General features: G+C 44.4%; 2 protein-coding genes across 2 annotated transcripts in view; one reads left to right on the forward strand and one right to left on the reverse strand.

Annotated features, from left to right (window-relative positions):
• The first annotated feature begins 366 nt into the window (after positions 1-366).
• Positions 367-3,612, forward strand: gchfr (GTP cyclohydrolase I feedback regulator). The gene is made up of 3 exons (XM_063224052.1): positions 367-621; positions 1,337-1,431; positions 2,697-3,612. Exons 1-3 carry the CDS (start codon positions 568-570, stop codon positions 2,824-2,826), a joined length of 279 nt encoding a protein of 92 aa, XP_063080122.1. The 5' UTR covers positions 367-567; the 3' UTR covers positions 2,827-3,612.
• Positions 3,613-17,233: 13,621 nt separating this feature from the next.
• The window catches only part of dnajc17 (DnaJ (Hsp40) homolog, subfamily C, member 17), a 116,779-nt gene continuing 106,196 nt past the window's right edge, over positions 17,234-27,816 (reverse strand). The window contains exon 11 of the mRNA XM_063183659.1: positions 17,234-17,933. Within this exon, the coding sequence (XP_063039729.1) occupies positions 17,820-17,933 (114 nt within the window). The 3' untranslated portion in view covers positions 17,234-17,819. The remainder of the gene's footprint in view (positions 17,934-27,816) is intronic.

Raw genomic sequence — 27,816 nt, forward strand, 5'->3', positions numbered from 1 at the left:
TATAAAAGACGAAACCAAAGATGGGCCGAGAAACCATATACATGGCGAGTCATCACACCGCTTAACATCAAGGGGCTGCTTCTGCTATGACTTCGACTGGAACTACTGTTATTGATAACGCCTCTGTTCAGTGTTCAGATGTTTTATTTTTTTTAATCAGCAAAAAAACACACGCAGAAATGTCGAGTTAATGATAGCGTGTCTGGGAGAGTCAACAGTTTCAGACAACTGAATCAGATTAATCTTCTCTCACTAAAACTCATCATTATCACCACACCACACGCACACCAGGACAGCAAGGAGAGCCAACTTCAGAGACGAGTCGACCTTGCGCAGCGCTGAGACACCGTACCTCTCCAACTTGCGTTGTCATGAGGCTGTATTGTTGACAGATGTTGCGCACAGAGCAGTGATTGGTGGATTTCGGTGGGCGTTTCCGCATCCCGCCCATGATCAATCGGCGGGTGCACATTGAACCAGGAGTAAACACTGCAGCGTCAAAGAAATATATCGGACACTTCATTGATTGACCACTCCCTGGGGAATTATAGCTGGCATATAACGTTCATGTTTCAAGAATTCAGGATGCCCTATATGCTCATCAGTACACAGATTCGGCTGGTGCGTATCGTTCTCTGTGCTTATGCTAAATGCTTTTGCTGACACTGGCTGGCATGCCTGCGCGTTCTTAACTAAGCTGTAGGATTTAATGGTGTATAGCCTAATGCCACTGCGTCGTATATTAATGTTCAAGAATAACATTTTAGATGGCAGAGTCAACGTTGCTTTTGTAGCTGTTAAAACCATGCGTTCTGAAACAGTGTTGCAATTTTCGTGGGTAAAGTAACTTCCATGTAACGACAGTTGCAAATGAGTAATTTTGACAGACGGGTTTCCAACAACAGTGTGGAATCATGCCCCATGTCAAAGAGACTGGGTGTGTGGTGAAGGGCACTTCTGTGTTGACTGCACATGTGCTACTAGAGTTTGGTTTCCCCTTTAACTCTTAGTGACCTGAATCAGTCTGTCAACAAGAGTGCTGCTGACTCATTGAAATGTCAACACAAAATGTTCAAACATAGGCCTATTACATAATATATAACACAGCTGTGAGGACAGCGATGCAGCCTAATTCATGCTTTCTGAATATGGCATTAGTGAATATTATAGTAAACATATGTTTTAGTTGCCTACACTTATTTATAACTGTGTATCAATACAAAATAAACAGGAAATAGGCCTACTCAAATCATTCTGTGGAAGTATGCTTTTTAGGCCTGTTGTCTTTTGTGAATGTTGGATCTAAATGGTTGCCGTGCAATGTTGTTGCTTTCAGGAGAATGGTCCAACCTTGGTGGGTGATGAGTACTCTGACCCAGACACCATGACCTACCTTGGGGCCAGGAAGAAAGTCGTGCTGGGAAACAACTTGTAAGTGTGAAACAAGTGACTTGTGATTTTTTCGCACAGCTCAGCTGACAGTTGCGGAGAAGACCCTTAGGTCACAGGCCGTGGCTCAGTGGTTAGAGCACTGGGTTGGCAACCCAAGGGTTCCCGGTTCAATGCCCGACCGGACCACGGCTGAAGTGCCCTTGAGCAAGGCACCTAACCCCCACACTGCTCCCCGGGCGCAGCTCAGCAGGCAGCCCACTGCTACGGACTAGTGTGTGTACTTCAACGTGATTCACTAGTCCAAATGGGATAACGTGCAGAGAAAGAATTTCCCCTAGGGGACCAACATTGGCTCCAATTGGCTTTGTTATAAAATAAATAATCAGAAGAAAACTTCTGCACACTGAATAATTTAATAAATGAATAAATTGAATAAATTCACCTTTATTCAATTTATTCACAACGCTTCTCTTCTAGTCCTAGACCTTCATCAGTGAATGGTTAAAGTGATACTGTCCCATTTTTGGAAATAAGCTCATATTACACCTCCCCCTGTTGTACTTTTAATCGTTCTCTGAGTATTGCGGTGCAAATTTGACCTCCATGCTAGCATTAACATTGAGTCCTATGAGACCAGCTGGCGGCTAACTGGTCTCATAGTTAGACTAGACTAGTTTTGAAACAAGGTGTTGACATGATGACAGATGCTTGCTGGCTCAGCTGTTAGTTAGTGGCCCTAATATCCTTGATAGTAAACGTGACAGGAAAAAATAAAAAAAATAAAAAATACACAACCGGTACTTGTATCCCTCTTGTGATTAATGTGTACCCTACCTGTAGAGCAGAGATGGGCAACTTCCATGATAAGGAGGGCCACATTTTTTCATCGCTACCATTGGAGGGCCACTGTATCTCACAGACTTTAAGGTGCAGTTGGTTGCTTACTTACTGCCGATGTTGTTTGGAAGAAGTAGGAGTGTTCTCTGTTGGCCAACAACAGTAAAATTACAGAATGATTGAGTAGTGGTTTAAAAAAATCTGGTCATTATGGTTTTTTTAATATTTTATCTACGGGCCGCACTGAGTGAGGAGGTGGGCCGCATGTGGCCCCCGGGCCTCCAGTTGCCCATCCCCGCTGTAGAGTAATGCAGAAGAGGACTCATTCAGTCATACTGTAGATTCTCAACACACAACTCTATCTTTCCCTGTGTGTGTGTGTGTGTGTGTGTGTGTGTGTGTGTGTGTGTGTGTGTGTGTGTGTGTGTGTGTGTGTGTGTGTGTGTGTGTGTGTGTGTGTGTGACAGCGCCGAGTACCATGTGGATGACCCTCCCAGGGTGATTCTGGACAAGCTAGAGCAGTTGGGTTTCCGTGTCGTCTCCATGACTGGCGTAGGACAAACTCTGGTCTGGTGTTTGCACAAGGATATCATGTGACCACTGACCAATGACAATTGACCACGTGCACGTATGCATGCACGCACGCACGCACACGCGCACACACACACGCGCGCACGCACACACACACACACGCGCGCACGCACACACACACGCACACATCTTCCATCGTTCCATGTGGTGCCCCACAGTGAGCTTGTCTTGAGGTCACAGGGTCATGTCTTCACTTTCTGTCTATTTTTTATGATTTATATACGATTGTTTTTATATGTCAAATATTTCACAGAAAGTGCTCATTCCGTTTGTAGGCTCATTTACTTCATTCCATTTGTAGACAGTACTTTACAGGTTGAAAAAAAAAAATACAACTGCCTACAAATTGATCCCATAGAATTCTAAACGTACAACTTTGCCTATTGTAATTTGCAATATCTTTTATAGTATAGATACAGTGTGTGTGTACAATATTATGGAACATTCCTGAAGATCACTACAAATTGTGTAGCACAGTGCCTGAGTGATCAACAAACCCGAAAAGCCGAGAACATTTTCTGCCTTTTGTATTTAGATAGTGGTGGAGAGAGTAGCCTGAATCAGTTATGATAAGAAAACTGCAGCCTTCTTTGTTGGCTTTGGTTTTGGCTTTGTTTACAGCACTATGTAATGACATTGTTAGTATGCAGAGTCCTTTTGTCTTAGTTTACATTGTATACAAATTTTGAAACATAGCCTTTGTTTACCTGAACTTTAGATTTCTTAATCACTGTGTATATTGGACTTGAACTGGAGGTTGGATTTAGAAATAAAACAACAGTATTGTTATAATGCGGACCAGCTCTGTTTTTTTTTTTAAACATATTAACTAAAAACAGCTTCCCTCGTCTGCAAACTAAATCCAATTAAAAAACAGGAAAATAAGAGTAAACAAGGTGGAGACGACAGAAAACAGTTGTGTTTTGTGACGGGTTTTGGCCATTGCCTGATGGCCACAGTGAGCAATGATGACAGGGCTAATCATATACCCTCTGGCTGTTCGGCAACACAATTGAAACCATGTTCCTGAGTTCACAATGTCTAAACAACACACACACACACACACACACACACACACACACACACACACACACACACACACACACACACACACACACACACACACACACACACACACACACACACACAAACACACACACACACACACACACACACACACACACACACACAGACAGACAGACAGACAGACAGACAGACAGACACACACGACTTTCTCAATTGTGTGTGCTCAACAACATGTCAGTCTAATACAGTAATTGTAGCTTCCTTTCACCCACATACTATTAGGTGCAGTTATTTAGCTGATGCTTCTGCCAGCCTTGTCACAGCTTTGTGTTTTGGCTTCTTTCTAATATCCTAACTCCCGTCCTTTTTTATTTTTTATTTTATTTTTTTATTATAAGGAAATATCAGATACAAACATTGAGAAAGCGGGATAGTGCACATATTAATTAATAGAGGGAAAAAAGCCATAAATAGCCATTAAGGCAATAGTTCTTTCAGCTTTTTCCTAACTCCCCTTCTCCCTTATGCTTGTGGCCTTGTGATGACATGGCAAAACGACATTGACGACGACAGACAGAGGTTCATTTGCAGTAAAAATTTTGCAAAAGCGCAACTCAAATGTAATTTTCTCGTTGGCAATCGGGATGTTGAATGGGAAATAGTCCCCCAAAAGTTGTTTTGGCCAGTCTGACAGTGGGAAAACTGTATTGTTTAGCGCAAGCTCGGCCACAAGCTGAGGCCAAGGTTTTACCTGATTGTCCAGGTCTGAAATTGTCTGTCTTGGGGGGGGTACTTTCCCTGTAGTGTACCGTACACCAAATAAATAAATGACACCATTGGTTACGAGCTAAGTCCATTAAGAAGCTGTTAGCATGTATATGGGTATTTTTGAAAACGCATTGGCGTCTCGTTTACACATAAACATAGATTTTGAATGTCATGTCATGTCATGTCATGAACATGTCATGTTTATACGTAAATGGCTAAATAATATCCACATCTAAAATATCTGTTATGTGTAACCAGTTTCAAATGTCCAGGTTTATTGTCATACGGAGGTGTAACCCTAATTCGAAGTGGATGGAGAAAATGTTGAGTTGTGGGTTCAGGGCTTTGCAAACCTTTCTTCATATGGTAAGGCTGATATGATGACTTAAATAGCAAGTCATAAACACGAACAGGTTTGAAGTTCAGTTCATGCATGGAATTTAACTCTACAACAAATAACATGAAAACAAACATCATGGGGTTAAAAACCAAGACAAAAAAGACACCTGAACTCAAAAATGGGTCATATGCATCACTAATGTCCAGAGAGAGAGAGAGAGAGAGAGACAGAGGTGCAGGGATGAACAGCTAGCGGTAGAGAGGGAGAGAGTGAAGAGGGGTGTACGGGTGTCTGAAAGAGGGATGGAGAAATGAGATATAGAAAGTGAAGAGAAGTATGAGGAGACTGAAAGAGTTATACATAGAGGTGGAGAGGGAGCGAGTGAAGAGTGAGTGTGTGAGAGAGAGAGAGAGAGAGAGAGAGAGAGAGAGAGAGAGAGAGAGAGAGAGAGAGAGAGAGAGAGAGAGAGAGAGAGAGAGAGAGAGAGAGAGAAAGAGAGAGACAGAGGACACACATACTACAGTACACTGCGTTCATATCTTTGGCAGGCGGAGGAGGACTAACCCAAACAGACTGCGAGTCCAAGACAGTTTATCAGCATATGTGCACTGGCCTTGATCTGGGGGTGACTGTAAACAGAGCATGTCCGAGCCCGACCCATGTCTTCCAGCGGGGAAAACAAAGCCAGTTCCCCTGTCTCAATATCAAGGTGCAAGGTGGGTGGGTGGCTGGCCGGCTTTCAACAACCTGGATGTCGGGCCTAGCGCACGGTACTGTACGTAGCTACAAGCTGTCAATACACAACACGCACGCACGCACACACACACACACACCTTTCGATGTCAGACATAGCCTGTGGGAGCACGAATGCATGTCCACACACACACACACACACACACACACACACACACACACACACACACACACACACACACACACACACACACACACACACACACACGCATGCAATCTTTAGATGTCAGATATGGCCTGTGGGACTGGGTGTGTGTGAACGGCTTTGTTTGGGTGTGCGCTCCAAGTATCTCTTTGGGTGGCTTGATGAGTTTTTCATTACACACCAATTTTGCAGCGCGGGGCTCGCCAGCAGACGAGTGCAGCGGAGGAGAGAAGTGGAGGAAGAACCACCGCGCCGCGCGCACCGTGACTTGGCCTGCGTTTACTTTGCACTGGTTCAACATCAAAGGGAGCCGAGCGGGTTTTGAAACCGTTCCACAGTTTGGGTTGGGACGGGCCGCGCAGGTTTGCATAAACCTCTTTGGCTGTAACACAGCCACTGACTGACTCAGTGTGAGGGTGTGTATGTGCGTTGTCTAACTGTCCATGTGTCTGTGTTTATGAAATAGAGCAGGAAAAGGCAGGGAGAAAATGGACAGAACCAAAAACACCTCTGTGTGTGTGTGTGTGTGTGTGTGTGTGTGTGTGTGTGTGTGTGTGTGTGTGTGTGTGTGTGTGTGTGTGTGTGTAGACACAAAAGCTAGTATCTGTGAACGTTTTACAATAGTGTTATGCTAGATGGCTGGTCTTCCAAACTGCCCCCATGCTAACCCAAGCCAATGATGACTTGTTGCTGTGGGTTGTTAGATTGCCAGCTCTGAAGATGCAAGTCTGTGTGTATGCAAGTCAATCTTACTTCTTTTCTCTCCTGTCCTTGTGATGCGAGGCTTGATGCCATCTGTGAATGATGATTTTCTTGAATATCTTGCAAAAGCATAACTCAATGCTCTCATTGGCTACGTTCACATGAGAAATTTAATTCATAAGTAACTCCATTTAATTCTGAATAAAGCTTAATTCTGCTTTGAAAACGTCATGTAAACAACTCTTAATTTGGAATTAAAGGTAACTCAACGGAACTACTGTATTTAATTCTGAATTATTAATTCTGAATTAAAAACATAATTTAAACATAGTGATTCTCTCCGGATTCGGGATGTTGAATGTGGTAACTCCCCCAAAACGTTAGTCTGACTCTGCACTGGTTGACATGAGGGAAACTTCATTGTTTCCTCCACTGAGGCATGGATGGGACCCACTAGTTTGACGCCCTCTCGGTACTTACATTGTACGTCACATGGTAATCAAACATTTCAAACAAGCGATTTAAGGTTAGGGTTAGGTTTAGGGCAATGATACAGTAAGGGGTTTAGGGTTAAGGTTAGGGTTAGGGTTATGGTTAGGGTTAGGTTTAGGGTTAAGGTTAGGGTTAGGTCGTATGACGTAATAGTGCAACGGTTAACCAAAACAATTGTTCAGTTTGTGATACAAGCATGAAAATTGGTACACATATAGACAAAGGCTTTCCAAAAATATCTGGATATGGAGGCATGATGAGTTTTCAACATGGTGCCCATGGCAGCCATTTTTCAAAATGGCCGCCAACAACAGCAGTTTTCTTATGAGTAATGGATATAATATGATATTTTAGACCTATTTACCATTAATAGTGCTTATGTATAATGTCTTATGTATAATTTAAAAGTTGTCATGAATATTCAAGATGGCCGTCATTTTCAAGATGGCCGCCATTTTCAAGATAGCAGCCGTCACTTGTATGATTGTCTATTATAGGTGATATTGGTGTCAAATCAGTTATTTTTTATGATGCAGAATTCATATTTGAAACTTTGGAATTGACCAGAGGCTTCCTTTTATCTAAGATAGAACTTTGGCAGCTCAAAGAAAGAAAGAAAAACGTAGAAATCAAACACTGTTTGATATTTGCGACGGGAAATAGAACGTCTGGCATTGTCTCGGTGGCTGCGAGCAGCGATAAGATTGACCGTTGCGATTCGCTTCTAGTGTGCGGTGCACCCTGACGTCAAAATCGCACACACAATCGTGAGTCGTGTAGTTTGAGCCTGGCTTTAGGCAGACCTAAGAACTGTTCTATTCAATGCTAGGAGTATTATGACACACCCCTTTAGGCAGACCGGAACCTGGTCATGTTAGGTGCCCATAGCAACCTATTACTTTGGCATATCTCTATAAAGAATCTCTGGTATCACTGTTTCTTTCAAGAGGGCAGCCATATGGCCAAAATCAAAATTACAATTGCAAGAAAATGAGTTATAAACCTACTTTGTTAACATGTGATCTAATAAATGTAACAATTCCTAGCAACAACCAAAACATTCAATGAATGGACATGTCATAGAGTGGATGTTTATGCACTGCCAGGGTTCACTGGCACACCACTGCTGTGAAACTTGGCATGGGGTTCAGTGCCAGCGAACACTCCGCCTAATAGAGCTCTTCAGTAACACGGAAGCATGTAGTAGACTGTAGTCTTTCATGTTAGCATTTAAGGACATCCTGGTTCGTATCGGCTTCCGGCCTCCCATTGGGAATGAATAGGGGCCAGTTTCAAATAAGCTCCGAGTGCAAGCACGCGCTTAGCGAACCCCGGCAAGCTGTCGAGGGTGTTAAAAATAGGCTGTAGGTATGACATGGTTGATCATTTTGTGTCAAACTTCGACATAAATACGATGTTGCGTCCATATGCTAAACCCGGAAACTTTTGGCGACTACAGAAGCGGCGCCTGTATCTAACGTCATGTACGTGCGGAGGGTTGTACCCATGGCAACCAAAGGAAAACATGTAGTTCGGAAGTTTTAATGATCAGAAAGGGGTTAGCAATATTGAATTAAAATCGTCATGATTTAACATGTGAATACACCAACATGATGATACGATCCGTTCCACTAATGAGAAAGGGATGCGGGGACACGCTAATGTTCGTTGTTGGCGTGCAACTTATATTTTTGCCAAACCTGAATCTCTATGGCGTGTTGCAATGTAAAAAAAATCGCCATAGAACCCGTACGCCAACCGCCGCGTACAAGTTGACGTCAACGCTGAAGAGCTCTATAATGCCATAGTTTCTGTTATTAATGTGCTGGTTGTGGTGATGCTTAGTGATAGTGTAGTTTAGTTTCATAAATGCTATTTAATGTTACATCCGTGTAGTTTTCATTATATGTAGGTAAATAGCTGCACCTGAATGGATACGATGTGTCAGCACGGGAGAGTCGAGCCAAGAGCAACAGGGCTTTGAATGACTTTCATATACAGTAGTTACCCGGATGGTGTACAGATCGCACAGGAATTAAATGGTACTGGATGAACGATCGGGCTAAGTGTGGGGCAACCTAGTTGTATGCCATACTTTAATGTGTTTACCTAACAAAAAGTAGTAAACGTGCAAGTAGTAAAAGGTGGGTAGAAGTATCTGTCTACCTCAAAAGTTTTTGTTGGATGAGAAAATGTCTAAGAACTTTCAACTTGTGAAATTTGATGGTGGAAGACCATCAACTTCTTGCACAGCCATAATGAACGAGAAGCTATATTACATGCCAAGAACACACAGCAGAGGCATTGAGATGTCCTTTGCAGTCAAAGTGACCAGACGAGGGGAGTGGATTACACTTCACTTGAAGAGCATTTAATCCAGTTTAATGAACATGGCCAGCTCCTTTCACCTTTCAGATTGGACTGGATGAGAGTAATGGTATTGAAGCAACCATGGTTGCAAACAAAAGTCAATACCATCATACATGCAGGTCGAAGTTTGATGAAACCATGTTGAAAACAGAAAAAAAAACGAGCATGCAGTGAAAGTCCTGATGATGAATCAGAACGCAAACTCTGAAGGTCTCAGCCAAGTCAGGCCCCTGAAATGAGACAAGACATCTGTTTCTTCTGCAGACAGCCTGCTGGCAATAAAGGCTTTCGTGAGGCTGCAACATTTCAATTGGACAAAAATGTGTGCTGCTGCATTCCTACTTCAAGACTTAGTGTTGGGGACATGGTGGCTATTGAAGCTAAATATCACCCCAAATGTCTAGTAGGTCTCTAAAATCGTGCTAGAAAGGCTAATTTAGAAGGTCTTGAAGATAATATTCAGGGACATGCAGCATCAACCTCTGGTGTCGTGATGGCCGAGTTGGTGCTCCATAGGAGAGACCAGACAACATGACAGCTCAGCACCTATTCAAACTAGCAGAACGTTCCCAGCTCTACAAGTCACGCATGGAACACCTAGGAATAGAGGTTGATAACAGAGTTAACTCTTCAAGGCAGAAGGAGACTTTTTGCTGAGTTCCCTGATATGCAAGCTTACACCAGGGGAAGAGATGTCCTGATGGCCTTTGAGGAAGACATCAGCATTGCTCTTGCCAAAGCCTGTGAGCAGGATAACAACCAAGATGCTATGTACAATACACATGCTGCACTGATTGTCCACCGTCACATACTGTATTTGGTGAGGCCAAACCATTTAATGGTTTTCCCGAAAAATGTCAAAAGGACTCTGTGCCAAAGCTGTTGCTTACCCTTGTGAACATGGTCCTAGATGGGCCCAGCATGAAAGACCGGAAGCAACATCTCCTGCAGCACTTACGATTGCTCAGTTGCTCAAATTCAACGTTGTTAAGCACAAGCGAGCACCAGACAGCAGTTTTTTTCAGACACAATACTGCACAGAGACACCACATCCATTATACAAAGGACTGATGCTGCATGCCCATTGCCCACACACATAATAGGGAATTTGTAGATAAAATGGTACATCTAGGTTTGAGCGTATCTTGTGATAGGGTTTTTAAGCGCTCAACACAGATGAGGAACCATGTCTGCCAGCAGTTTCTTAGAGAACAAGTGGTATGCCCTCCACAGTTACGAGGCCATGTCTTTATCACGGCTGCTGTTGACAATATTTACCATAATCCCAGTTCAACAACAGCTAGTTTGTCAACCAGCCTGATTGCCATGACTTTCAAATCTCTTCGAGACTTGGTCTGACCAAGAGAATAAAAACTAACATTCTTAAACGTCATGGTTGACCCATCTCCCTTGGTTTGCTACTTGTTGAGGGCAGAAAAGGCGGCTGAGCCAAAGTTTTGTCCCAATAGAACGTTTCTGCTTAAACCACGTCACTGACTTCAACACTATGTTCATAGTTAATCGGTTCCCGGCAAAGTGGGTGGAGTTCCCCAGCTAGACAGAGCTCGAGATGTACCTGAACAAGCTCTTTGTTTAGTAGTAGAATCAAGGTCTTGCGTCATTACATGGGTGGAGCCTGGGTATTTGCCAGCATACACTCTATGACATGCCCATTCATCAAATGGTTCAGTTGTTGCTGATATAGGAATGGCTATGTTTATTAGATCACATGTTAACAAAATAGATAATAACTTGCACTTATAGTTTTGATTTTGGCCATATGGCTGCCCTCTTGAAAGAAACAGTGACACTATACTGTACATTAAGTATAGAGTGAGATAACAGGAAGCCTCTGGTCAATTCCAAAGTTGCAAATTTGAATTCTGCATCCTAATAAATGACTGATTTGACACCAATATCACCTATATTAGACTCATACAAGATGAAGATCATACAGATCATACAAGAGACGGCTGAAACCTTGAAAATGGCGGCCATCTTGAAAATGGCGGCCATCTTGAATATTCATGACAACTTTTAAATTATCCATAAGACATTTACCAAGCACTATGAATGGTAAATAGGTCTAAAATATCATATTATATCCATTACTCATAAGAAAGCTGCTGTTGTTGGCGGCCATTTTGAAAAATGGCTGCCATGGGCACCCTGTTGAAAACTCATGATGCCTCCATATCCAGATCTTTTTGGAAGGCCTTTGGCTATATGTATACCAATTTTCATGCTTGTATCACAAACTGAACGATTCTTTTATATTTCTGAGCTAAGCTATTGCACTATAAGCGGTAAGTACCGAAAGGGCGTCGAATTAGTGAGTCCCAGGCATGGACACACCGAGGCGAGAGGTCAGAGGTTACAGGACGGGACAGGAGGACAAACGCTGACTCACACCCTAAATATACACATCAAACCCTCCTAAAGGTCTCTCCTCTTGCTTCTGGTGTCATGCCTTGAGGCTCAACATCGTGGAGGACGTTTTAGATAACAGAAAGGTAGGCCTATAGGACGGGGACAGAGGAGGGAGGCAAGATATCATAGAAGTGAATGAGATATCATAGACAGAGGTGTCAAAAGTAAAAATGAAAGTAAAAAAAAAGAAAAACTTTCCTAACCACACATGTACAGTAAATTATCCGAGTAACCAGTAGACCTGTGTCCTTGTCTTACAATCAGCCGACTCTACACCGGTTGGATCAAGTTCGTGGTGGGTTCTAGCTAGGTTTATAGTGTTTTTTAGTAACAATACAGTCCATCTCATTGGGTACAATGGAGTAAATGGTGTAACAGCTATGTAATATCATGCTATGTAATATTATATAGTGTTGTACTTACACCATGAATTTACTTCATTCTCGTATAGATGGGGCCTTACTTTTGAGACCTCTGCAAATTATGAAAAGTTCCAGGAATGGGGACAGAGGAGGTAGTTGAGATGTCATAGAAGTGGACCTGCACGCTCCATTCCTTCCTTCTTTACTCCATGGGGAGAGGGATTAGAGACAATAGGTACGGAGGAAACAGTTCGTAAGGAAGAAGTTTCTTCCAGAATCAATATGATGTAAGGTTATAAGATGCCATCCTATGGCAGCCAATGCCCCTTCAGGAGACCAGGAGAATGAATGGAGTTCAATATCAAAGTGACATTTACAGTAGGAGACTGGAATTAATCCCATTTCATTGCATTGTCGACGCATGCTACGCTTTATCTTGTGTAGCCTCTTAGCCTTTAAGAGTGGAATGTTCGGGTAGTGAAAGTTCTATAGAATTCTCGGCGTCATTCAATACAATATGGAATTGTAGAATCTTGCATTGTTATAGAACACATTATTTTTATAGAATGCTCAAAAACTCACACTCTTAAAGGTTAGTGCAGATGGGGTCACCGGCAGGCCTACTCACTATTTGCTGAAAATACTAAACTACATCATAACAACATTGCTATGACAGTACAGAGAGCCTTAAGTAACAGATTAAGACATAACCATTACAATTTTGGTGACAGTAAGGTTATAGCATAGGCTCTGCGCTAAGGGGTTAACCATATCGAAAATCTTTGGCGGGATGACAGCAACACATGAGAGGATGGTGGAAAGGGATATTGAGGAGGAGGGATATTGAGACACAGCCTATGAATGACCTATTGCTCTGTCAGCCTGACGCTGTATCAGACTGACCCTATGCTCTAGCTGAAAAATGTTCTTTGAGGGATACGGATCTGTAATTATATTTCCTTTGTTGTAATTGGGGGCAGACATGGTGAATTAAAAGTTGTTTTACAAATCCAACCCACAGTTTTCAGGGACATGATGTCAAAGAGACAGAGTGTGTAAATAGAACCATGTGATGGAGAGGCAGTGTTGATGGGAGAGAGAGAGAGAAAGATATAGAGATAGAGAGAGAGCGAGAGAAAGAAAAGATAAATGGAGCATAGGGTTGAAGACGAAAAGGGACCCAGAGACTTCCTACCACAGCTTAGCATTGTGTAACACAGTCATGTGTGTGTGTGTGTGTGTGTGTGTGTGTGTGGGCAAGAAAACAAGAGGCTACAAGTACTGTAGATGGATCACTCAGGGGGTTTCTTTTGGCTCGGGCGCCGACTCGGGCACCTAAATGAGCATAATGGCAGGAGGAAATGGACCCACAGACGGAATAGAGTCACCATTATGGCACACAGCGCTTTAGCTTCAGGGGACACCATAATCACTCTGTTTTGCTTTGTGGACGTCTTGGTGGGAGACATACTGTACGTACGTTACAGAACACTTCAGTTGTTCCCTCCCACCGAATCAAAGGGGACCCCTAAGGGACCTCAGTGCGGTCACAACGATCGAGAATTTGTGGGGAGAGGCAGTTCAGGCTCCAAACAGTGGTTTGTCCGACTTTGACTTAGGGATTGCTAGCAACCGATTGATTTTGCGCCCATCACTTGTCGCCACTGTCATGTTTTTGCTTGGTTTTGTTTTTGTTTTCATTTTTTATTATTATTCTTTTCCTTAATCAGTCATTTAGTCAGCCCCCGCCATAACTCTACTGATGCAATTCCCTGCTTCAGTCTTGGCTGACGCAACACACCCATCGCCCCTCTCCTCTCACATCAATTCTGACAGTTATGAACGCAATAAAACGCTGGCCGCCATTTGGCCAATAACACAACATAGTTGTTTTCAACAGCTCATCAGTTATTATATGTGATGTTAGGCAGAGCTCAGAGCCTGGACAGGAATGAGACCAAGTGGCAGACTTCCACCATCTTTTTTAAAAATGTTGCTTGGGAGGGAGTGATGATCTTTGGCGATGCCATTCCTTTGTCACTCCAGGACTAAATGCAGTAGGATGGGGGTTCAGAATAGGGTGAATGGTGGGATGGACTAAAAAGGAAAAAAGGGCTGGGCATTTTTGTGTGCCCCTCTAAATTGTGAGGCAGTCTCAAATAAAATAAAATAAAATAAAATAAAATAAAATATGGGGGACGCTGTGGCGCAGCACGCCAAGCCCCCCACATTTGGGCTTGCATGCCCACCCACAGGGACCCCGGTTCAAATCCGGACAGGGTCATTTCCCAGTCCTCCCCCATCTCTCTCTCCCAGTCATTTCCTGTCTACTCTCATACTGTCCTGTAATAATGAAGGCAAAAATACTTCAAATAAAATATAATATAAAATAAACACTGTCTCCTAAGGACTGTCTTCCCACCGAGAAATGCTGTCTTTGCCAGACCACCAGTCCAGGCCTGGGTACAACAGTGTATGGATGGGGGTTGATCATTGAGAGTAAATAGAATGGAGGCCAAAATTCGATTTCATTGTTGAAGCCAAGTTGGAGCCAAGGTTGGACCCAAAAAGACCAAAAAAATGGCCAAATCCCATTCATTCCTATGAGAGACATAAAACCCTGTATCTCCCTTAAATGCCACTCCAGGGGGATAATTTTTCGCTCAACTAGTAGGTCCCCTTGCTCTCCAACTTACCAGGGTGGTGATTTTTTGTGGTGATGTTTTGTTTTAGAGAGATATTAAAAGTTAAATTGACCAATGAGCATCAGAACATGGTTTGATTGACCGTTAGAAGTCTTGTTGTTGCCCAATCAGCACCTGCGTTTGGCGTTGCTAAGGTGGAATGTAAGTTGGAATGTTCCCAAATCTGGCTTCAAAGCGTTGAATGGCAAATAGCGTTGATTTGGCGTCCATTCTATTTACTGTCAATGGGGTTGATGGATTTGTTCTCGGCTTGACAATCCTTGGTGTTGGCTGCAGGGTCCAGGACAGTGTTAAAGGGTGGTGTGTGTGTGTGTGTGCGCGCGTGTATGAGCGTGTGTGGATGTGTCAATTGGGGCGTGAAAGGATTTGGGGATTCATAAAATATGTTGTCTTGGATCAGAAAAATCAATATTTGGATGATAAAATGTCACAGCACATTTCACATAAACCCTCCTTATAAACCAATTACACGTTTCGATCTCTTCGACGGTAATGGAGTGACGGCAAATCTGGTCTCCATGGCCCATTTGGAGACCGCCTCATTAGGCTGCCTGCTTAGCGTCATGCCGACCGAATACAGGCCTCTGGAACGCATCAATGATCAACAACCAGTGGTCTGTCAACACACACACACACACACACACACACACACACACACACACACACACACACACACACACACACACACACACACACACACACACACACACACACACACAAAGGAATACAAGTCAGGGATTGGGCCACAAGCTGCCTGTCAAAGAGTGTGTGAAAGCAGGTGCAGGGCTAAGGTTAAAGGCACTCCAGAGCAGAGAGGTGTCAAAATCCAATTGACAGTGAGCCAAAATAAAATTCTGGGATGAAGTTGTGGGCGGGAAAAAAGCTAAAATTGTGTAACAGATGCCAACTAGCAGAGGTTGGCGGTAGAATGTTAGTAAACCTCTCTCCAGAAGCCTTTTTGGCCCCTAGGCCTTTAGCGGAGTGTGAACTGGAAGGCCGCGGGTTTGAGCCCCGAGTGGTGACCAGCGCATATCACTATTGATGCAATTATTAATCTCACTTTTGATATCACTATTGGTGTATGTGCTGTCACACAGGGCCCACTCAATACATATTCTATGTAATGTATGTAGAGTATGTAACAATAATACACAGTTGAAATGATCTTACAGGCATAACAAAATGATACCGCACGCCAGATTTGGACCCTGGGCATGGGTTTGACATCCCTACTCTAGAATGTGTCAATGAGCTTGAACCTGTAAGGGGTTTGCATTCATGTGGAGGGCACAACAGGGATTTAGCCTCCAGCCTGTCTGTCAATTGTGTGAAATCGGGTGAATGGCAGGTTAACACACAGTGAGTCATTTAAGATACGGAGTGAACAGGAAGCTCAGCTTTTGTCTGTAATCCAGCCGGACCCATGACTTTCATCACTCGGGCCCATGCCTTTGTTTCCTCAAAATGCCCGTTGCCACCAATCATGCAATTTTCAAATTTATGCAAGATGAAGGAAAGACAATAACCTTTGGGCAGCCTTTTGCACAAAGACTGTGTCCCAATGGCAACAACATAATGGGAATAATGTGACGTATCGCATACTGTCTTTGTTGCCTTGGTGTGCCCCACATAGACCTTTGCTGCGACTTGAGACTGGGCTGCCTTTTTGACATTCCGGAATTAATGAAGCAATCACCATGTCCCACCAGAGTCACAGTTGCAGCGAAGGAAGACGTCCCGGGCCACGGTTGGGTTTTCACTGTGTACACAAACGTTGGTCCCCTAAGACCCCGTACTTACCCTTAAGTTCCTCCCAGACTCTGACAGCAGCACCATGCATGTCTGTCCTGGGTCTGGTGGGCACGGAGAGGGGGCGAGCAGGAACCAGAGCTCCAAACAATAGATCCATGAGGATTTGCTCTGCGCTAACATTTCTCCAGAAGGGACAAGGTCAGTGGTTTTTGCGGCTTTCTGGAAGGCTCCGACCGAGCATATTTTAGAGATGGATGTGAATGCTGTTGTGTGCAGTACATGTGTGCTTTTTTTTCTATTTAAATACGTTTTATTGTCTAATATTTTGGCCGCGGTCTTTTTTTCACTCTGTCTTTTTGCCAGCGGGCATAAACACACTGCATGTGGTATGGGTGTAGCTGGGACTGGTATTTAAACATACTGCTAGATTATTTCAAAATATCCTGTCAATTTCCCATTGCTGGCTTCGCTGGTGCAAACACTTGGAAGATTCTTGAGCAGAAGTGGCACCAACTGTTATGCCAAGGAAGGGAGTACAGAGTCAAAACAACAACAAGGAAATGGTACAAAAACATACACACAATTTATTCCAGCCCCCCCACACAAAATTAAATTACAGATAAAAAAAATACAAACTTAAAATTCATGGCACTAAGCAGCAAGGCTTTATGAAACTAAAGCCATTTGAGGCCGAGTGTCCCATATCGGGTGCAAGAAATTCCTCGAAACTCTGTTCTCGTTGTCGACTTGAGTAAAAATCCGTTTTATATTGGACATTCAACTTGACATTTAAAACACAGTCGTGATCTATCTCAAAGATAACCCTTGTTGTTGAACCAACTTTGAAACATCAACGAATTTCTTCATGAAGGTTTGGCTTCTTTTCCAGATATATCAAGTTTACTGTATAGTTTAAATATTCAATGATTGTCAAGTATAAAAGCGACTTCATCCAAGTCTGCAAAAAGGAGAGAGGAGAAAAGAAAGGAGGCGAGTTTGAAGGAAATACTTGCACCCTCTCCCTGTCTGGTAGTAGTGTGCCACATCCTGAATACATGCCCATAAAAAAAGACAAAACACCTGGACCAATCAAACACCTCATCACTGGTTTGCTGGTTCGGAGTAAACCAATAGGATGCAGTGTTATTGTCTTGTCAGTCGTCCTCATCCTCCTTCTGCATCTCCTCGATGAGCCGCTGCCTCTCGGCCGCCTGCCGCATCCTCATCAGCACCAGACTCTCATAGTCACGGCCCGACGTCAGGGAGCCCTAGGGATTAAAACACACACGCACGCACGCACGCACGCACGCACGCACGCACGCACGCACGCACGCACGCACGCACGCACGCACGCACGCACGCACGCACGCACGCACACACACACACACACACACACACACACACACACACACACACACACACACACACAGACAGAGAGAGAGAGAGAGAGAGAGAGAGAGAGAGAGAGAGAGAGAGTTAATGACCACTCATTTTCAGGCACTCTGTACCTCTGAATGTATATTGCCAATTTCCATGTGCACATGCCAATACACTCAGACACATCCTCCACACAGACATATGCATAACACACTGTTACCGATACTGACCAGCTACTTTCCTTAGCGAGTGCTGTGAGTCAGTCGGCATTTGCATTGATGGCCGGGCCTGGCTAAGCTACAGTACCATGCATGCGTGACCTCAAAGCTTCCCTCTATGCAAATGTCAAAACTGTGTGTGAAGTCAGCCTGGTGCATATATTAGGCAAAACACCCAGAGTGCAGAGCTGTACCTCCCAACGCACGCCACCACGCCACCACGGGGGAGAGGCCAGTAACTATTTAGTTTAATCTGAGTCTGGACACAAAAAAGTGAAAAACACAGCAAAAAAAAAACCGCTAGTGCAGCATAGATGCATTCTCATTTATGTTTATTACTATACAGGTCCGCAAGCATCTTTCGCAAACTCTGTGGAATGAACATAAATTATATTGCACGGTAGTAAGAGTCTCCACTCCTGAAAAGCCATACTGTGACAGAGGGACAGAGGGAGGGACAGACAGACAGACAGACAGACAGACAGACAGACAGACAGACAGACAGACAGACAGACAGACAAACAAGCCTAATGTTCTGAGCAAGTCTGCCACTGGTGAATGTTGCCATGTCTGCAAGATGCCAGTGTCTGTGGAGCCACATGTTACCCCCCCCATCCCCCCGTGCCACCAGCCCACTGCTCAGCCACTCACGATGCCCGGGCTGGATGAAGAAGACAAACACATGAGTTCGTGTCGCCAGCAGCGCCAAACAAACATCTAACCAAGCTGTCTCAAAGCTGACAGGCCAGCTTAAATGGGTTGTAAACGACACATTTGCTTCCTCGTCCATTTAAGTAAATTAGCCCGAAAATGTGAAAATGTGTGTACTGTAAATGTGCATCAGAAAACCCAGAACAGATTTCTACAATTTCACTGTTGACATAACAAAGTCAGTGTGTTTTTGTGCCAGGATCAAGTGACACGGGCTTCCAATTCCACAGCCATAGAGTAAGCAACTCAGCCACGGCCAAACAGACAAGCAGCACACAGACAGACAGACAGACAATCAGACAGACAGACAGTCAGAGAGACGCTTACAAAAAGCTTAGGCTGACACGAATCCAATTAATTTGACATTAAAAGATGGTACATAAACAAACTTTTGGAAGAAGAGATTGATTGGCCTACCCCAAAAATGTTACATCATTCAAATTGCCTTGTAAACATTACAAGTTCTGAGCCTGAAATACGCACGAACATGCACACGTACACACACGCACAAGCACACACGAGCATGCGTATGCACACACGCACACACGAGCATGCACACACACACACACACACACGCACACACTTCCTTGACTCCAACTACCCCCTGCAGGCGGACACACTGTGCTGTGTGAGCCACGAGGCGTGTTTGGATTGGAAGCCACAAGAGAAGAAACAACGGAGCGAGAACGAGATGGAACCCTCAGTTTAAATGATCCGCGTGTTAAATGGTCCTCAACCAGCAGAAGTAGGTATTTTCCCCCACATACATCTACCGTAGTTATCCACATCCCATGTTTGTGTTGTGAGCTCAGCATCACAATCTACAGTATGTGGAATAAGTATCTTCACAATCTACAGTATGTGGAATAAAGTTTAAGGCGTCATACAGGCCATACCAGAAGTGAAAACTGCAAACTATGGAAAGGATTACTGGACTACCACTAACTGTACAAACACACCAGAAGAGACAAAAACAACAAAGAGTTGCTGGCCTATTTCCATGGCAAGAGTGATAAAAGCGACAGAGGATGACTCTTGAAAGCAGAATGCAAGCATTCCGACATTCCAATTCTAAATGAAATAAAATAAAATAAATTGGCTGCAGTGACTGTCGCCGAACCGCATCATAGCTCATTACCATAATATTTGCTGAAGTTCAACAACAAACTGTCGGTCATGTCGCTGAAATCCCCTGTTGTTGCCCAAATCGCTTTGTCTCTTTTGTAGCCAGATCCTCTACACCAGTGGTTCTCAACTGGAACAGTCTTGGGACCCACCATTTTCCACTCTCATTCGGTCGCGACCCAATTTTTTTAGCGTTCAAGTCAATTCAATGCAATTCTCAAAATGTAATGAAGACTCGGATGACTGGTTGCACGCTATCTATCTCGCATAAACATTCAGATTGTATGTATGACAACAGATGACACAGCGTTCACTAGCCAATCAAAATAAAAGTTGTAAATTGTTGCAGGAAAAGTTTGATTTTTCTTTTTAGAATTACGTTTTTTTTTACACTAAGGCTCCGCGACCCACCCATGACCCCTCCGCGACCCACTTTTGGGTCGCGACCCACCAGTTGAGAAACACTGCTCTACACAAAGTCAATCACTACCGCCGCTGTTGTCACGTTCTGTGTGTTTACACGGTATTTCTACAACGACTATTGCTGTTACTGCGACTACAGTTCTACTACTGCTACTACTACTACTACTACTACAACACATTCAGTGAGACAAATAATAATCGCCACAAAAAATATTAAGCCCTAATAGAGAGGCAAAAATAACTGAAGCAAAGCAGACCCAGGCTCCAGAGCTGCTGGGCCTCCAGACTCTCCCACTAGTAGCAGAGGAGAGAGGGGAGAGAGGACGCCTCTCTGGCCCAGAGAGGGCCTCTCTGCCTGGGCAGCTATCCCCACACCGCTGGCCCCTCTGGAGGCTGGAGGCCAGGGAGGTGGGGAGGCCGGCTGGCTGTCAACAGAACAAACGGTTGTTTTAGCGGATTAGGGGAGAGGAAGCCCGCTGTGCCAAGATACCGTCCACCTAACAAGGCCACAAGGGCGCAACTTGGGTTTGGGCCTCTGCCTGCCTGTCTCTCTCACTCTCTCTACGATTTTCTCTCTCTCTCTCTCTCTCTCTCTCTCTCTCTCTCTCTCTCTCTCTCTCTCTCTCTCTCTCTCTCTCTCTCTCTCTCTCTCTCTCTCTCTCTCTCTCTCTCTCTCTCTCTCTCTCTCTCTCTCTCTCTCTCTCTCTCTCTCTCTCGGCAGATTCAGATAACAAAGAAGATACAGAAAAGGGTGAAACAGGGGAAACCGTATATCAGTTGACAGTCCTGTATGTGTACACAAGTTGCATGAGAGTATATGTGTATGCATACTTATGAATGAGAGACAGTGTGTGTGTGCGAGCGCTTGTGTTCAAGTGGGAGTGCGTGTGGGAGTGTGTGTGCGTGTGTGCGTGCGCGTCTGGGGGGGTTGTGGGTGGGGGGTGTCTTAAGGGTAAGCAAAAATAGCAAAGGGCAAGTAGCTCTGTGAGGTGAACCATCTGGAAGAGATGATGAAGACTCCATCAAGTACCGGAGAGAAAGAGGAGAGGAGAGGAGAGGAGAGGAGAGGAGAGGAGAGGAGGGGAGATGAGAGGAGGGGAGAGGAGAGGTGAGGAGAGGAGAGGTGAGGAGAGGAGAGACCAGGAGGGGAGAGGAGAGGAGAGGAGAGGAGAGGATGCTGGGAAATGTAAGAGTGGGCGAGGAGGGGCCTAAAGAGATGAAGAGAGGAGAGGAGGGGAGAGGAGGGGAGAGGAGAAAGCAATGGAGAGGAGAGAGCAGTGGAGAGGAGAGAGCAGTGGAGAGGAGAGGAGAGGAGGAGAGGAGAGGAGGCTGGGAAAGGTAAGAGTGGGAGGGGAGGGGGCCTGAAGAGATGGGGAGAGGAAAGGAGAGGAGAGGAGAGGAGAAGAGAAGAGAGAGCAATGGAGAGGCTCCATCAACCACCGGAGAGAAAGAGGAGAGGAGAGGAGAGGAGAGGAGAGGAGAAAAGAGGAGAGGAGAGGAGAGGAGAGGAGAGGAGAGGAGAGGAGAGGAGAGGAGAGGAGGCTGGGAAAGGTAAGAGTGGGAGGGGAGGGGGCCTGAAGATATGGGGAGAAGAGGAGTAGAGAGAGAAAAAGTAAGAATATGGGAGAAAAAGAGAGGAGAGGAAGTGATTGGACGGGGAGAGGGAGATGAGAGGAGAGGATGCACAGGAAAGAGTGGAGACGAGTTGAGGGAATGGGGGGTGAAAAGAGAGGAGAAAATTGGATTCGAACTGTATGGAGCAGACCAAAGCATCTGATTACCACGGCAACATGAATGAGCTCAGCTTGCCCAGTTCCAAACATGTAACCATGAAATATCACGCAAGCTCAATTAAGCTAACAAACAACTGTTGCACCTCCAATTAAGGCCAAAAAAAGAAGGGAAAAAAAAGAGAGAATGCTATGCAATATAGCCTGAGAGTGAGCACCTTCACGCCTCCTCCCTCCTCTTTTTTTAATCACATTTCAGCTCCCACATGCCCTCTACTGGTGAAAAAGATATAACACCCAAGAGATGAAGCTCACAGAGCAAAGATGAGTCTACACTTCACACCCAGAGCGCATTCTTCACAGGGGTGGGAATAACATTACATTGTATGCAACTGTAATGTGGTTAGATGACACAAAACAGCATTACTGTGAACAATAGCAGTGATTCAAACCAGTGACGCTGATGTCACATTGTCTGTTCATCTGAAGATGTCACGGAATATTGAGCTGGCCACTGCCTGGCTTTGTTTGTGCTCAATCACACTGGGCATGTATCATTAATAATGCCATAAACCATCACCTGGAAATACCTGGAAAGATTACGTAACATCTAACTAGTACCAGAATGGAGAGTTTACGAGTTTAAGAGCTTCTTCCCTCTAGTATTATGTTTTGCTTTTGAATACAAAACTCACTTTAAAAAGAAAAGAAACAAATAGAGCTTACTAATAGAGCATTTTTCAGAGTATGAATTTCCCCGTCTAATGTCCTAGTACAAGGAAGCATGATGTTGCAAATAAAATATTAAATCTTGAATACTGATCATGTGCAGGTCTCAGGTATGAAACAAGGACATCTGTAGATGTCATCTGTAGATGTCAAAATATATGCCGTCAAACAAGTTCCGATTTAAAGGGAAGCGGGTATAAACAACTATCAGTTTCAGGCTTAAACAGTGGCGTGAACAAACGTGCCATCGGATGAAAGTTATACCTGCTTGCATTGCATTGAATATTGAAGGCTAGCCACACGAAAAAGGCCCATATGAGGCCTGTGTAAAGGGCCGTACACACACGTCGCTGCTATTTACTCGCTACTTGCTCACTCGCCTACTTGCCACTCGCTCTGGGTGATTTTGTTTACTGGTTGTCATGGTTCCCGCTGTCCGCGCCAATAACGTCCGTATGAAACAAAATGTAGGGCTACGCTGTTTAACGTTGATCGTGTGCTGTGCACAACCATGCATATGAGCCTTTGATGGTGTACTACACTATGCATTTTCCTCAACACTTTTAACCAAAGTGTGATGGCGTGCAGAAGTTGGGTGGTCAGAACACCACAGGGGCAACGTCACCTGTCAATAATCTGTATTCTGCATTCCAATTGGTTACTCGCTTAACTCGCGTCGCTCGAAGATAAAATAAGTTTATCTCGGAACCCGCCCACATCGCATCGCTTGTACTCTCCTCGCCTACTCGCCAGCGAGACTCGTAGGAACACGTAGACATTCTATTGACTTCATCCGCTGAGCGAGTAACTAGCAGCGACGTGTGTGTACGGCCCTTAATCGTATGACATGAGATGCATACGTGGGCTTGTTTGTCAGCGAATGCCAGAATCTGATGCAGCTGTAGAGGAATGGTGAGGTAACCCCATCGTGTGTTGATTGACGTCCAGGGGTCTAAGGTTCTGTTTCCACGAAACAGGATATTTTTTTAGCAGGGTATTTTTTTCTCCTGTTAGGTGTAAACGCAACATGTGGATAAAAATAAATCCTCCATTGTAACGAATGCGTTTCAGCCCCCTAAACAGGATATTTTTTCCTCCTGCTTTTTAGACCTGGATTTTAAATATCTGCTACGTGGAAACGGAAGGCCAAAACCAATGCAAAACCAATACAACCAGGAGAAAAAAATATCCACATGCATAAAAATATCCAGCTACGTGTAAACGGCACCTAAATGAACACACACCAACCAGCCAAATATTGGTGAAAATTCAGTTTGGCTGGAAGAAAATAAAGTTCACTGGTCACTTAGGTGAGTGTGTGTTTGGTTAGTAAGATGAACAACGTCTAGCTATTTTGGTTGGTTAGGAAAAAAGTTAATTTACAGCCCTGGTGGCGTCTAGCGCAGTGTTTCTCAACAGGGGTGCCGGGGCACCCTGGGGTGCCGCGGAAACGTGGCTGATAAATAAATTATATAACATAAAACATATTTGTCAAAATTGATAAGTTAATGTTAGTCAGTGGAATCTTTGATCTGCCATTTACGCACAATAAAGTAAATATTGGTCACCCCAGCTGCAACTTTGAACGTAGGTCGACTAGGTTGTGTGTCTCCAAATGTGTTACTTTTCTAAGCTTGTGTGGTATCGGGTGTGATGCTATATTACGGATTTTTCATGAATTGAAAGGGTGCCTCGCCTAAAAAAATGTTGAGAAACACTGGTCTAGCGGCCGCAGGTTGAAGCATATCTGTGATATCTAATTGATTTAATAAACTAAATTTGAATTAAAACACCAGCCAACCGGCCAAATGCTGTTGAAATTTCTGTTTGGCTGGTAAAAAAGACCAACTTATTAACCACTTTGACCCATTAGTGAGTTAGTCTAGGCAGGATTTCTGAAAAGGTGCTTATTTAAGGTCCTGAAGGCAAATCATGTTAATTTTCGGCATAAAACTGATTCAGGGATATTCACGAGTGCTGAATCCAAATCTGCCGTATGCCGGACGCAAAAATGTACCGAAATGCCTGAAACGGGCAAAATCCAATATGGCCGCCGCCACCGTGTTAAAAACCCTTGAATACCCCTAAATCAGTTGTATGCCGAAAATTAACATGATTTGCCTTCAGGTGTCAACTTTTTGGAAAACTGACCCTGACTAAGTGTGTGTTTGGCTTGAAGATTAACATCTACTCTATCCATTTTAGCTGGTGATGAAAGCCTCGATTACAATCACATTCTGGTCCGTATTCTGGCCTTTATAACACTGACCAGCGACAAATGTCAAGCTGTCAACACCTGGGATTGGGGTAGTCTTTGGAAATATTCTACTGAAATGGGTCCCTGCCTGCTCACAAAAAGTTTGTGAACCCATGATCTACAGCAGTGGTTCCCAACCTATGGGTCGGGACCCAACCTATGGGTCGCCAAAGATCCACAGGGGGTCGCGAAGCCCTCTTGATTTTAAGGGGTTTAATTTTAAATACCATATATCACCCATGTTGAATAAATGACAAAGCATTTAACTAATGCATAGAAGCAACAAAATGTTAGTGCTATTAAACATGTATTCTACATTTGACTGAAGATGAATTGAGGAATACAATTAGGCTACTAAAATGAGGTTTTGCAGGAAACAGAGGGTATCATGTGACTCCCTCTCGTGCAGGCACTAGCGCAGTTGGGTCACCCAAAGCTTACAATGGTAAAAACATGGGTCCCTAAAGAAAAAGGTTGGGAACCACTGATTTACAGTACAAACACTATGAGTGAGACAGGTCAGTGTTCAACACTATGACACAACATTGATGATGTGCAGTAACAGAGGCTGTGTGCGTACTGCGTATGACATGAGATGCATGCGTGTGTGTGTGTGTGTGTGTGTTTGGAGATCGTCAGTGTCTGATGCAGCTGTGGTGGAATGATGAGGTAACCTCCTCCTGTTCTGTGTGGCGTCTAGCCCAGCTCTTACTAAGCAGGATGACGCTGTCTCTCAATCACACATAGACCGAGGGTGGTGTTTTCTGCTGCTCTCGGTCGGCTGTGTGTGTGTGTGTGTGTGTGTGTGTGTGTGTGTGTGTGTGTGTGTGTGTGTGCACACTACAGTACGTGTAAAGGTGAATCACAAACTCAAGCAAAATCCTACAGTGAGGTGGTTTGTTAAGGCGTCTGGACCAGTGCGTGTGTGCGAGCGTGCGTATGTGCGTATGCATGTTTGCGTTTGGTTCCTGAATCACAAAAAAAATCACATGAATCTTCCGCATGAAGGATTCCAGCGTGTTTTACGGTGGTGTGTTAAGGTGTCTGTGAGTGTGAGTGTACATATGTCTGTCTGACAGACGGTGTGCGTTGGGGAGAGACTCACAGCAGAGGGATAGAGGAGTGTTTCTCAACCTTTTTTTAGGCGAGGCACCCTTTCAATTCATGAAAAAATTCAAGGCACCCCAAACCAACAAGCCGTAACATGGCATCGCATCCGATATCACAAAAGCTTAGAAAAGTAACACATTTGGAGACGTCACACAACCTACATTCAAAGCTGCATCTGACTGGTGCGACCTATATTTACTTTATTGTGTGTAAATGGCAGATGAAAGATTCCACTGACTAGCATTAACTTATCAATTTAGGCAAATATGCATCATATTACATAATTTATATATCAGCCATGTTTCTGCGGCACCCCTGAGGGGGACCCGCGGCACCCCAGGGTGCCCCGGCACCCCTGTTGAGAAACACTGGGATAGAGGACAGGAGCAGAGTAGGGGATAATTAACATATTTGTAATTGTAATTGCTGCAGAAGCTTTCAGTGTTCTCTCTCTCTCTCTCTCTCTCTCTCGTATGTACAGGACAAGACATATTGTGTGTGTGTGTGTGTGTGTGTGTGTGTGTGTGTGTGTGTGTGTGTGTGTGTGTGTGTGTGTGTGTGTGTGCCCGTGTGTGTCTTTTTGTGTCTTTGTGTACTGTATGTGTGTGTAGTATGTGTAAGTTTGTATGTGTGCATGTCTTTGTGCGTGCATGATGTTCAAGTGCGTGTGACTCCCCCCTTTACATAAACCTTGCAACACGGCAAGCATTTGTCTGTGTCCTTGGACAAGACTGGTCCATCCAACATAATGGACTTGCAGACAGGGGGTGAGGGAGTGAGGGAGAGGGAGAGGGAGTGGGAGAGGGAGTGAGGGAGTGAGGGAGAGGGGGATGGAGGGATGAAGAAAGGGAGAGTCTGGGGGTGAGGGGGTGAGAAGGAAGAGAAGCTGGATTGCATCTCCGTATGGCTCGCAGTTCTTGGGATCTCCCTGTCCGAGGGGAACGAAACATCACATCACATCACACAACACTCAACCACACACAGTTGAGTGGGTGGGTATGCACGAGTATGTCCGCTTGTGTGTGCTTGTGTGTGCTTGTGTGTGTGTGTGTGTGTGTGTGTGTGTGTGTGTGTGTGTGTGTGTGTGTGTGTGTGTGTGTGTGTGTGTTGGGGTGCACATGTTTGTGTCTAACCTCAATCTGACAAACAAATGTGCCTGAGAAAAATTGCGTAACAGATGATGAGATGATGTGAGGAACGCCTAGGCAGTCGTCCTCGCCGAACATCTTTCGTGTGGGTTTTTTTTTTTTTTTGGCTGTTCTGTTCAAGGGCTGAAAAGCAGCAACTGAGGCCCAGGAGAACACAAAAGATAGAGAGAGAGAGAGAGAGAGAGAGAGAGAGAGAGAGAGAGAGAGAGAGAGAGACAGAGACAAAGAGAGAGAGAGAGAGAGAGAGAGCGCTCTGGTTTCAATCAAAGCACCTGCACTGGAAGACATCATCCTAAATCTACTTATACAGACATCCTACAAAC

This window comes from Engraulis encrasicolus, chromosome 19, assembly GCF_034702125.1.
Source record: "Engraulis encrasicolus isolate BLACKSEA-1 chromosome 19, IST_EnEncr_1.0, whole genome shotgun sequence".
NCBI lineage: Eukaryota > Metazoa > Chordata > Actinopteri > Clupeiformes > Engraulidae > Engraulis > Engraulis encrasicolus.